A 12940-nucleotide genomic window follows, 5' to 3' on the forward strand; every position below is an offset into this window, starting at 1 on the left:
CCGAAAGTCCCCTGTCACTCTGCGCATGGTGCCAAGTGGGAGCTGATCCGTGAGGAGAGCCAGTTTAAAAACCAGTTCCCCACACTGACCAGCTGCCTGTTGCCCTGTGCTGCTGCCTCTGATACAGGGTGGCAGCAGCCTCTGTCTGGGGCGGGGGAGGTAAATGTGTACAGTCTATAACATTAACTTATAAGCTTTTGCTTATCAGATAACCGGTTAACTGATTACACTATTATATCCCTATTGTGGAGTATGAGAGATCCAGATTTTTGAAAATGGTTCTTTCAAATCCTTTTGATCTTGGGGATTTGAAAGAAAAAAAAGGGGGGGGGGAACTCTTCTGTGAGAGATAGTAATCATGCTGCAAGAATGGCTATTGCCCCCAGCAGCTGCTAAATAGAAGGTATGGAAACAACCACTCCCATATGCAAGCCTCCACTGAAGCAGCACTGACTCAGGACAATGGAAGAGGTTAGTGCCATCAAGGTGGCATTCCTCAGGTTCTATAAGACAAGAGGGAGACATGCAAACAATAGGTCTCCTCTGCATGCAGATCGGCTGGGGATGATTTGGCCTAGGAACAATTGCAGTTTAATTTACGTCTTGGTCTACACTGCCCTGTAGTTTCGACTATTGGGACTGAATAACAGAACACACCAACATTCTGCACCTGTCTCCTCATGTAGACACTCTGATAGTGAACTAAAAGGCACTTATTTTGCATGAACATAGTCTTCTTCAAAAAGAACTGTGTTATTGCAAAATAGGTACATTTTAGTTTGCACCCACATGGGGGATTTGAAGTAGAGCCCATCAGAGAGCTCAAATTTCAGGGCAAGGTAGAGATCAATTTAAACAATATCATCAGAAAGAGAAATAAGAATTTAAATAAGTATCCATCTAACTGTATGTTTAACTAGATATATATATTAAAGTACCACAGCTGAAATGAGTAGTATAACTACATAGCAATGAGCTATATTTTCAAAGCCCCAAGCAAGTGGCAAACGCAGAAATTGCATGGGCAGGAAATGGGTGCACAATAGGTGTGCATGCAATTTTGCAGGTTCAGCCATTGTGCTGGGCTTTGGGAATTTACCCATTATGTCGAAAACTGTGAGCGAATAGATCAGACAGACAGTAAACAGAGATACTTGAAGACAATTTCCCTGCTCAGTGCAGGCTTGTAATTCCCATTAACATTAATGGGAGTCTTGTACATAGCACCATGCACCTCAAGGGGAGTATAGGCTCTTGTGTGTGTAGTTAGGTGTAAAGTATTGTTTTTAATACATTGTACAGGCTGCTTTCTAGTGCTACAGAAAATGTTAAATTAGAACAGGAAATGTTGGCTAGTCACTTATTTCAGTAATGCTTATTCTTCACTGCCTGTGAATTTTCTTTTGCTATTACAAATGTTATGCTAGGAGGTTATATTGAAATTGGGTTAACATTTTAAAAGAAAGTAAAAATTAAAAGCAGGTTGATGCTAAAAAGCAAAAAGTGTTGAAAAATGTGGCAGTAAATTTAACTGTATATTTTAATTAAAAAATATGTGCTTGGTAGTAAATACAAATGTAATGTAAAACACAGAGAATGACGTATAGTTTATAATTTCCAAGATAATATGAATGTAAGTAATAACTTTTGGTATAATGAAACTCAATGTGTATTTTACCTGAGTAAGGATCGTGGGTTGATCTCAATGGAAATGAGCTACAATGTTATACAAAGTAATACATTTTTACACATTTAAAGCATGCCTAGGATTTCAAAATTTCTGAGTCTGACATGTCACCTGATCCTGAAAATGTGAGGTTTACACTGAAAAAATTTAAAATGATAAATGGCAGCAGAATTTTGCTTAATTTCCTGACCTGTTTGTTGAGCTTGACCTTCAATAGTGTGAAGAATAAAACCCAGTTATATGGGTTTACATACCACTTGTGAATATGATCACTTGGGTGAGAAGTGGGCCTCCTGCACATTCTTAGAATCAAAGACTCACAAAGAAGAGCTTGTTAAAACAGCTGTAAGAGCACTGACATACCATATAAGATGGGTATTACCCCTTCCTGGGAAAAGGAACCAGGAGAGAGTGTGCTGGAAGGACAAGGAATGAAAAAAGGCCTGTTAAACAGGGTTTGAATTGACACTGTGCTTAAGGAGGAGAAGGACTCTCATTCCCAATCCATTGGCTTCAGGGATCTTGAAAATACCATGACTAAGTGTACCCTATGTCTTATCACCTTTTCTTTTACACTTCCTCCACTAGTTTGACTCATGGGCAGCACAGGATCAATGAAGACAAGCTGCCAGGGAATACCAAACAAGTAAGTGTCCCTGGAATTGACTTCAAAGGGATAATGAAGGCAGACTATCTATATTTAGATTTATGATTAGTGATAGGACATGCTTATAAGAGCATATTTTTCAGTTTATTTTTTTTAAATATTTGCTATCCAAGTGGAGATAATCACATACATCCAATAAGCCTGCTGTAAAAGACCAAAGTATCATCATATGTCCATCTAATTGTCCTTACTCAGGCAAACTCCCATTGATTCCCATGGATATTGTGACTCTCACAGGTCTTCAACTGGAAGAATAACAATTTAATAGAAACTGACTCTCTCAGGATTTGGTTATATAAGCCCACTCCATAAATCCAACAATCGTTATTTGCACTGATAGTGCTCAGCACAGTGTTGTGATACATTTAAAGTTTTTGATTAAATTTTGTACTCTTCATGCTTTGGGTGGCAACTTTTGCGGCTAATAGGTTACAAGAAGCAGCTGCACATCCAGTAGAAAGAATGCCGCCTGTCAGTGTTCCCTCCAAGCTGCATGGCAGCACAGCTTCACTGGTGATTACTCGGACCTGCCCAGTCAGTCAGCTCCATGCAGGGAGCCCTGAGCCTCAGACTGGGCAGGGCTGATTAATCACCTCTGAAGCTCTGCTGCACAACTTAGAGGGAACACTGCCACCAGCACATGGATTATGGGCTAAAAAATGATGTGCAGCAGTAGAAGAAGAAGAGACCCAGGGCTGAGACATAGTTGTCAGGGAAAATATCCTAATTAAATTGTGACAAGTAAGAGGAATGGTGGATTAAGCCAGGTGTTACAGGAGAATTCTGGCAGTTGAGAGGTGCCAGACTGGATACTACAGGAGACATTCAGATTTCAGGGGGGCAGTGGATGAAAGTTGAAGGATCACATAAATTGCAAAGTAGGATGGGCCACATGTTTAGAAAGAGATAGACAGGACACAGACTAACAGGTCAGACACAGAATGGAAATCTCAGCAGTAGAGAAGGTTTACCTAGCAGAATTGGGGGTGGTGAGAGGCTTCTAGCAACCTGACTTCCACTAAAATCAGAAACACAGAATTCACATTCGGTGCAGCAGCCAAAGGGGAACTCTCTGGAATCCTAACACTATCCTCAGCTGAACCTCTGGCTCCTAAATTTTAATCTAACCTTAACCCTAAGTGGGCTTTGTGAGGCCACTTCCTCACCCCTGTATCCTGAGCTTATATAATTGCAACAAAATCAATGGTGGTTAGCCCACTGACTCTCAGATAGGCCCCAAAATTGTAGGATTGAATTGTTGTGAGTTTCAGAAGTTATCCCATTACAGACAGATAAATCCCATCAAGTTCGCTTGGCCAATGAAATATAAGCAACAGGAGAATCCAGTCTTCACAGAAAAGATTTTGTTTCCCTGAAAATGTTTCTAGCAATACAAAACCAGGGAAAACCTACAGAGGAATGCTCTGTTATGGAACCAGAATATCCTCTAGCTATAATATTATTCAGTGTTTTCTATTAGATATCAATAGATCAAAACAATATTCCTCTGAGTGTTAAATAAGCCATACTAGTGAATGATAACCAAGCCATATTGGTGAATGAAAGGAACTGTTTAAGATCCCAAATCCTTAACAGGATCTGTGTGTAGATTTATACATTACAAACAAATATATTTTAAAACTGAAGAATAGAAAAACAGTCTTTATTTACCTACCTATAACCTTTATTTGTTCTACTTATCAAATCCAAAATTTTGTGTTTTCCTTTTAAGTTGATAATATTAGTGCTTATGAAAGCTGTGAGGGATGCAGATCCCATCATAATTTTTAGGGTGAATAATATAAGGAGACATTCTAAATTAAGAATCTAATAGCAAAAAAAACCCCTATTTACATATTTATTTGTAAAGTTGATCTTTACAAACTCAGGGTATGTCTACACTACAAAGTTAATTCGAACTAACGGACGTTAGTTCGAATTAACTTTGATAGGTGCTACACTAGCGCTCTGCTAGTTCGAACTTAATTCGAACTAGCGGAGCACTTAGTTCGAACTAGGTAAACCTCATTCTACGAGGACTAAGCCTAGTTTGAACTTACTAGTTCGAATTAAGGGGTGTGTAGCCACTTAATTCGAACTAGTGGGAGGCTAGCCCTCCCCAGCTTTCCCTGGTGGCCACTCTGGCCAACACCAGGGAAACTCTATTGCCCCCCTCCCGGCCCCGGACCACTTAAAGGGGCACAGGCTGGCTACGATGCCCGCGCCAGTGCAAGCCTGCCAGCACCCAGCTAGCAGACCCTGCACCTGGCACGGCTCGAGCCAGCCACCCGATGCCCCCCAGCCTTCTCCCTCTTCCTGGGACCAGGCTGGCGGCTCCTGGGAGCTTGCCCGGGACCGCAAGAGGCGGGCACCCGCCTGGTCTAGTGCGGACATCGTGGACCTCGTCCATGACCTCTGCACTAGGCACAGGAAAGCGGCCGTCTAGGGCAGGAGAGCTGCCAGCCTGGCCACCCAGGAGCAGGTGTGCATGAAAATCAAGGTGGTCCACTGAGACCCCCGAGCCTGAGCTTAGAATGGCCGTACTGGGTCAGACCAAAGGCCCATCTAGCCCAGTAGCCTGTCTGCTGACAGCGGCCAACCCTAGGGACCTTGGAGGGGATGGACCGAAGACAGTGACCAAGCCATTTGTCTCGTGCCATCCCTCTCCAGCCTTCCACAAACTTTGGGCAGGGACACCACTCCTACTCCCTGGCTAATACCACTCCATGGACCCAACCTCCATCACTTTATCTCACTTCTCTTTAAACTCTGTTCTAGTTCTAGCCTTCCCAGCCTCCTGCAGCAAGGAGTTCCACAGGTTGACTGTGCGCTGTGTGAAGAACAACTTTCTGTTACTAGTTTGAAGCCTGCTACCCATTCCTTTCCTTTGGTGTCCTCTAGTCCTTCTATTATGGGAACTAATGAAGAACTTTTCTTGATGCACCCTCTCCACCGCACTCATGCTTTTATAGACCTCTATCCTATCCCCCCTCAGTCTCCTCTTTTCTAAACTGAAAAGTCCCAGTCTCTTTAGCCTCTCTTCATATGGGACCTGTTCCAAACCTCTGATCATTTTAGTTGCCCTCCCCTTTCCCACCCTCTCTCTTCTCCTCTCCCACCTCCTTTTCCCAGTCTCCCCGAGTTTTGTTCAATAAAGAGAGATTCTATTTTTGACCACACGTTTTCTTTATTTTGTACATCAGGAAGGGGGGCTAGGGAAGGGTAAGTGGAAGGAGGTGAGGGAGGAATGGGGTATGAGCCCCCTATGGGGAGGACTGGGCTGGCTCTGCGGGCTTCTGGGGGTGGAAGCTCTCTTGCAGCCCCCCAATTGCCCTGTCTCCCCAGATGGCAGCCTGCGGCAAGTGCAGCCAGTCTGATGGCCGAGTGCTGTGATGTGCCCAGTGTGGGCACTCAGGGCACTCCAAGCCAGGACTGCTTTGCAAGCGGGGCACCCCTGAGAACTATCTGTCCAGGGTGGGGGTCGGGTCCCTTTAAGCACAGCCCTCAGCTAGCCTGAGGCAGCAGCTCCACGCTCTAAATCCTCATCTGATGCCCTGCCGGCACTGCTTCCGTCCATCCTTAACCCCGGTTCAGGTTCCACTTAATGTGGACATGCTAGTTCGAATTAGCAAAATGCTAATTCGAACTAGTTTTTTAGTCTGGATGCGTTAGTTCGAATTAGCTTAGTTCGAATTAACTAATTCGAACTAAGTTAGTTCGAATTAGCGCTGTAGTGTAGACATACCCACAGAGGCAGATCCTCTATCAGTTTTTACTGAGTTTTTAATCAAGTAAAATTTAGTTAAAAATCTGAGAGAGTTTTGCTTTAAGTAAATACTCATTAAATATTGAATAAGGATTTGGCCAACACATGCAATAAATAATAGCATATGTAGTTTCCTACACTGAAGATCTTACACCTGACACTCTCAATGTAGACCCTTAATGCTTTGGGGTCTGCATCTTCCACATATTTAATTTTAGTTTAAAAAATCAGAACACTTTTAAGGATAGACTGAAAACTGATGTAATATCTTTGATACTAGGGTTCTTTATAACTGGTGCCAACTTTTTTTAATTCAATACTCTGATATTCCTGTTTGACAGACCAATAAATAATGGTTTTGATCCAAATATTTTATAGTTTCTACACTGCAAAAGAAACATTTTGGAATAATAAACTTATCAACCTGCATGTTTCTTTTCTTTTTTCTTTCCACCATTCCACAAAGGAAGACTATAAGATTTCTGTTTTTCATTTTCCTAAAATCCTGAAGTCATGATCAAAATGACAATCAACCATCAAGATCAAGTCAAGTCTGCTCCCTTATTAGGTGGAGAGGCTATCATTAAATAGTGAGATAGTGGTAAATTAAGACAAAATCGGGCTTAGAGCCTATTATACTCTGGAACACAAGAGCTACCAACAAATTAGGTTCCCTACCCTCCAACTTGTTCTCAAGCTTGAAGCACTCCTCGTCGCTATGTGTCTTGTCAATGCTGCCCCTGCTTCCTTCTCTTCAGCAGTGGGACTTACCCTCACTATTCCTTACTCCAGATTTTATGGATTCATGGCCCTCAGCCCAAATCTACAGCTTCCAGTTTAATCTACCCCTAAATTTAGGAACTTCTTTCCCAATGTGAGAGTTGTACCTTTGCAGGAATCCCGGCTTGTGCTTGCCTGGATAACTAGGACAAACTATTTTTTTTTTTACTAGAGAAACAGTTTTCAGATTACCAAAAGTTGCATTTCTTTTATTTTGCTATTTCTAATATATATGTATACATACACACACACATATGCATATGTATATATACACACTTCACTAAAACAAAATTCTTCATTGCAAAGACTTTCCCCATGGGGAGAGGCTGAGAAAACAAACAATATGTGAGAGATGTTAATCACATCACTTCCTACTGCATGGGAAAATGTTATGCTACATTTATAAACATGGTATAAAAATCTATATAAAATATAACAGAATTACCTGAGATTTAAAAATCAGATTATTAACTATTTGCTATTTCTTCTTGTTACCTATTCCTTGCTTATTTTTCTTCCTTGCCGATCCATTTTTCTTCCTTGCCTAGAAGGCCCATTACCATGATATCTGGTCATCATCAAAATTATTAAGATGAAATTAATTCTTAAAAATAAACTCTTTGCCCTTTATTATTTGCCAGTCACACACAAGGATCTTTTTAAAAATGACTGTGTAAATGTTGGGTAATTTAATCATTAGGGTTATTGTTGTTAACTGCCACCAGAAATGCAAAAAGAATAAAGGACTAGTTCCCTTTGAAGACAACAGTAATAGTGATTTATATTTAACAAGACAGAAGGTGTTACATGAGCTGCACAACCAGCACACTTCAATCTTACCCTAGTCACCAAGGCTCAACTCTTTCACACAGAAACCTGAAATTATATGATTCCCCTCTAATAACATAGTTCTATTGAACTTTCAACAGGCTTTCATCTTGGCCTGCTTTATCTATAAAATATCCTTTAACTGCAAATTCCACTCATTTGGTTATGACTATATGTCTACCAGCTAATAACAAAGATTATCTGACACTTAAATTTCTAGTTGTGGCAAATTGTGCCTTTTGACATTTTTGGGACAGAGCAAATTAAATAATAAAAGTTATCCTGTTAGCTGAACAATCTGTTCTCTCACCTTCAGTTTGCAGTACAGCTGTTTCATCTCCAAATCTGTGTTCTTTGAAGGAGTAGGTAGTGTGACTTCAATTTGGTTAGAGGTCACAGGAGACAGACCCTCTTTTAATCTGGTATCTTGGGCCAGATGCTCTAATTTTCCTTGTAAATCTTCTCTCTCTCGTTGCAACTCAGCCAGATCAGAGGTCAATGTCTGTTTTCCAAATAAAAGTAATAAATAGTCACAGTTACATTCAAAAATTACTTGTTTCTGTTTCATCACAACAGAATGTATGGTTCTTGATTTAGCATTAGAAAATAAACAGACTCGTACATTATCTTTGCTCTATGTTACATATTAGTTGGCTGAATTCACTGATACAGACAATAGAAAAGTCAGTAAACAGAAGTAACCTGTTTGATTGCATATACTGATATTTGTCTCATGACAGGAAATAAAAGTATAGGAAGCTGTGTAATAACAGTGGTTACTGATGAATATATTGTTTACTCCCAGGGCTGTCTGATTCTATAATTATTTCCTGTACTAAGTATCAGGAAATACCAAGGTATCTCAGATATCACCATGTAGTAAGGATGGTTAAATGTCAATTTTGTTTTAATGGTGACTATTGTAAGCTTACTTGAATGTTCTGTTGACAACTGCTGTAAAACACACACCCTTTTCTTGGCTTTTGTTTTGATATTTGTAGGGCTTGTAGAGGTTAAAGCCAAATGGACCAGCTGCACTAAATATCTTCTGGTTGGCTGATCTTTACTCATGTTGTGTTATTCCTTCTCTTTCATATATATGCACCATAGCCAGAGAGCCATGTATTCCATAACCTTGACTCTAGGGCTGATGTACTTAACTGGTAAAAGCCAAGCTGGAACAGGACAGAATAACAGATGTTAGTTGTTTATTCCACAGGGTAGGTCTTACCACCTTATACTGCAGCCAAAATGCTTCTCATTTAGCAACATAAATGTTAAGTCCAATTAGTAGATGAGGCTTGTTAGGGATTTAGTTCAAATGAATAGCATGCAAACTATTTCAGTCTTATGGCGCTTGATGGACAATTGACAAGGCCGATTTAATCAGTGAAATATAATATCACAGTGCTACTTAAATATGTAATTTTAGACATTAAAAATATTTTCTTTAATTCTCCTACCCTAAAGAATGCACAATGAATGTTATTCTGTGAAAAGGGTATCTGGAATAAACTTTATGCAAGAGCTTATCTTTCACCAGTCTGTAGTGAGCAGAAAGCCACCAACCTTTAAGGACATAACAACTGTCTGCTCCTTACGAGGGTAACTACAGTACTATTTTATTATTTCAAAGAAGCATATAATATGGTAAGTTAATGTAAGGAACCCTTAGATAAAATGGTACTGAAATCTCTTGGGCAGGGAGGCGGGAATGTTTTTTGTGAAGAAGCCCAATTAGAAACTGGAAAAGATATTACAGATTTTAAATGGCAAATGTGTAGTTATGAATAAAATAAATGTCCCTTAAAATTTAAACAGTATATATATATATATATATATATATATATATATATATATATATACACACACACACGTTTAAATCACATGAGGAAAATATATGCTGCTTCCTGTGGCTCCCCTTGGCTGCAAAGGACAAAAGGGAGCCAATGGGAGCCACGAGGCTCCGTGGCCGTGGCTCCAGTAAATAAACAAAATGGGGTGGCCAGTTAATGTGTTTCTCAAAGTGATTTTGCGGAACACTTTCAGAAACACTGCTCTACAGTCTACTTTTTGAACCTAACTACTGCACTCAGATACACTTATTCAAGCCAGTGGGAATTGTGCACATGTATCTGAGATCAGGAAAAAAACTTAATCTTTCCATTTGTTTCTGACTTTGCTGTAATTTCATTATTTAACAACAGACCAACAGTACTAATGTAACTTTTGATTGGAACTCTTATGTTATCCCCACTCCTCAAAACTGAGGAGGCTTAACATTAGAACATGATGTGGGTAGAACACTCAAACTGAAGGATACTTATAATCTTCCCCAACCTAAACATGAAGAAGAGCCACACTTCAGGAAGCTGCAGATGATAATTTATCCAACATATGCAAAGCTTCTGTACCCAGATTTTCATAATTTAATGTATCTACTGTAAATTATTCATAAATACGAAAAGAAAAAAATGATAAAGTTAGTAAAGACCAGATAGGTCTGTGGTTGTGCTAATGCCAGGGGGTTTTAACCAAGTACTCAATAAGATTCCTTAATTCCCTACCATCCCAGGAATGATTTGCCCAGGCTGGACAAAACTATGAGAATCAAAGTAGTCAGTCATGAATATGGCATCAAACAGATTAAAGGAGGAATAGGAAGAGGGATCTTGCCACGACTAGCCACAGGGCAACAGCTCTGATATTCTTGAGCCCTTTCTCAACATTTACTTGAATGAAGAAATAGACACATTCCCATATTTAAAATATGTACATGCTCAAACATTAAATGTGAGAGAGAAACTAGGTATATGCAGAGGAAAAAAGGAGGAAGGGAGAAACCAAAGAGCAGACAAGTGGAAAAGCCACATTTTCCTTTGCAAACAGACATGAATGTGCCTTGCGATCAGTGACTGTTGAGAGGTATGTGTGTATCATATTCGGGGTCGACATACAGGCAAATGCAGTGTAACTGTAGCCATGTTGGTTACAGAAAATTAGAGAGACAAGGTGGGCGGAGTAATTTCTTTTATTGGATCAACTTCTGGTGTGAGAGGCAAGCTTTCAAGTCACAAAAACCTGAAGAAGAGCTTTTGTCAATTACCTTAAATTCATCCTTTTGATTTTTGTCCCCTCTAGCAGTGAATTTCAGTTTGTTGTGTTGCTGTTTTCTTAAACACTTCCTTTCTGACCCCCCTATATGCAGCTGAATCTTGAGTGACAGACTCTAACAAGATTTGCTGAGCAGTGAAATTTTCAATCCCAACTAGACCAGGTATTTGTAAATCCAGGCTAAAGCTGCTACACTTGATTGTAGTGACTACAGTCTACTGCAGCCCCTAACAGATGTTTATAGATTAACTGTGCACACCCTTGTCCTAATCCCCCTGCTCCTGGTATATCCATAATGTTTTATTCTATAATGTACTGAAAGCTGAATCCTGGCCCTATTGAAATCAATAACATAATAACATAATTCTCATTTGATTTCATTGGGGTCAGGGTTTCACACAAGATCTCTCTCTGTGCAAACTCTACACTACTTGCCTTCTTGATGGATAATTCTGTTATGTTTGGCCACTGTGTGCCTGTACATAGAACTGCACAGTTGAACCATCATAGAGGTTCCTTGTTGCAAAGGGCTTATACTCTGCATACGGCAGACTGTAAGCCCTTTGCAACAAGGAACCTCTATGACTATACACCACCTAGTACAGGGCTACTCAACTTTGGAAGCCCTGGGGGCCACAATGATACTCACAGCACATGCCGGGGGCCACAACTTACGTGTGGTTGCATATACATGCAAATATATTTGCAAATATGTGCAAATAGCGTCTTTCACACTGACAAGCATGAATACAAAGCACTTCCCACAATGCTCCCAACACCACCTCCCTGGAGACTAGAAACACCGACACCCTGAACCCGTCTGTTCCAGCCAGCCATTCCACTTGTGTCTTTCAATGCTCACCGTACCTGGGAGACGCCTTGCCATTGTGGAGCGTGTTCCCAGTGGAGGCCATGTGCAAAGGATCCCACCCACGAGCTGCGTGTTGAGTCTTGCATAAACCCAAACCGCACTGTGGGTCACAAACAAATGGGGTGTGGGCCACATGAGGCCCATGGGCCGCATGTTGAGTAACCCTGACCTAGTAGAACAGGGACACAGTTCCAACTGTGCTGCTTTTATATCAATATGAAACTGTAACAATAAGCCTCTGCATAGGTAACTATTTAGTGTTTTCAAAAACAACAAAGAGACATGTGGCACCCCCTCTGACAAAATGGCTTTTACTCTCAAAAGTTTTTGCCCAAATAAATCTGTTAGCCTTTAAGAAGCCACGGGACTCCTTGTTGTTTTTGCAGATACAGACTAATACGGCTACCCCCTGAGAGTATTTAGTGTATATTGTTGTACTCTTAATATTGTGATGGACATAAACTCTCAATTTTATATTTACAATATATATTGTGTAGAATTAATATCTGCAGGATCAAATTATTTGCAAGCCTTTTCTCCCTATTTTATTACCGGTTTTCTTAGGATAATTCAATTGTAAATAAATCACTATAAATAATGGTGATCACTCATTTTATAAAGAACAAATAGTGTTAGATTTAACTAGCATTTCTTGGTATTACACACCCCAAAAACATTTAGCAGACCAAAAAAAAAAAAAATTAGTGAGTACAGAGGAATGACTTTTTCAGAAACTAGGAGCACACTGATTCTTGGTTCTCTGGTAAATCTTATAAGGCATGCCTACACTAGGAAATTATTTTAGAATAACTAAATTCGAAATAATAACTCCCAAAATAACAATTTTGAAATAAGCTTTTTTCCCAAGGAAAGCAGATTTCAAAATAGCAGCCCATTGTTTTGAAATAACGGGAGTGGTAGTGTGGATGCACTGCTTATTTTTAAAAAAAGGAGATTATTTTGAAATAACTTCCTAGGATAGACCAGGGAATAGTGAGGGAGAGAGGAGATGGGAATTTATTTGTAGATTTATATTGCAGTATATTTTAAATATTGTATTGCTCTCACATCCAATTAACTTTTAAAATACAAAATTGCTTTGACTTTCCTGTACTTTTTAAAGCATGCTGTTATTCTGCCACTGTCATTCTTACTGTAGAGAAAATTTGTAAGTACAAAAGTATTTCTGTCACATACAGTTCTTATGAATGTACAGTTTCAAATAAC

The 12940-nt window shown here is 39.8% G+C and overlaps 1 protein-coding gene across 2 annotated transcripts in view; it reads right to left on the minus strand.

Moving 5' to 3' along the window:
• Positions 1-12940, minus strand: part of CNTLN (centlein) — a 327186-nt gene that overhangs the window by 36748 nt on the left and 277498 nt on the right. For both annotated transcript variants that reach the window (XM_075931523.2, XM_075931522.2), the window contains exon 19: positions 8039-8230. In XM_075931523.2, coding sequence (XP_075787638.2) covers positions 8039-8230 — 192 coding nt within the window. The remainder of the gene's footprint in view (positions 1-8038; positions 8231-12940) is intronic.

This window comes from Pelodiscus sinensis, chromosome 6 (genome assembly GCF_052426305.1).
Source record: "Pelodiscus sinensis isolate ZL-2025 chromosome 6, ASM5242630v1, whole genome shotgun sequence".
NCBI classification, from domain to species: domain Eukaryota; kingdom Metazoa; phylum Chordata; order Testudines; family Trionychidae; genus Pelodiscus; species Pelodiscus sinensis.